This window comes from Penaeus monodon, chromosome 19 (assembly GCF_015228065.2).
Source record: "Penaeus monodon isolate SGIC_2016 chromosome 19, NSTDA_Pmon_1, whole genome shotgun sequence".
Classification (NCBI taxonomy): Eukaryota; Metazoa; Arthropoda; class Malacostraca; order Decapoda; family Penaeidae; genus Penaeus; species Penaeus monodon.
In genome coordinates this window covers 9,108,060-9,108,306 of record NC_051404.1, presented here as the reverse complement: position 1 = coordinate 9,108,306, position 247 = coordinate 9,108,060, and the positions used below count along the sequence as shown (strand labels likewise).

Here is a 247-nt window from a genome sequence, read left to right as displayed (position 1 = left end):
AACGAGGAGAAAGAAAAAAAAATTCATGGTATTGTCGATGGAAAATATTAATTGGCAACACTGAGCTCCCGTATCAATATAAAACACTTCTTAACAGCTTTCCCACCCTCTTATCTAGCCAGTTACTATAAAACGTCAACTTGCAATTGCAAAGTCCTTTGTTTCAACTTCACCGCTCTTCACGATGACTTCGGGAACCAACTTCCACGGGATGATAGCGATGGTTACAGGTAGGATGGACCTGAGC

At 41.3% G+C, this 247-nt stretch overlaps 1 protein-coding gene across 2 annotated transcripts in view; it reads left to right on the top strand.

Moving 5' to 3' along the window:
- Positions 1-123: 123 nt before the first annotated feature.
- Positions 124-247, top strand: part of LOC119585048 (estradiol 17-beta-dehydrogenase 8-like) — a 6,607-nt gene continuing 6,483 nt past the window's right edge. For both annotated transcript variants that reach the window (XM_037933666.1, XM_037933665.1), the window contains exon 1: positions 124-230. In XM_037933666.1, the coding sequence (XP_037789594.1) occupies positions 185-230 (46 nt within the window). In that variant the 5' untranslated portion in view covers positions 124-184. The remainder of the gene's footprint in view (positions 231-247) is intronic.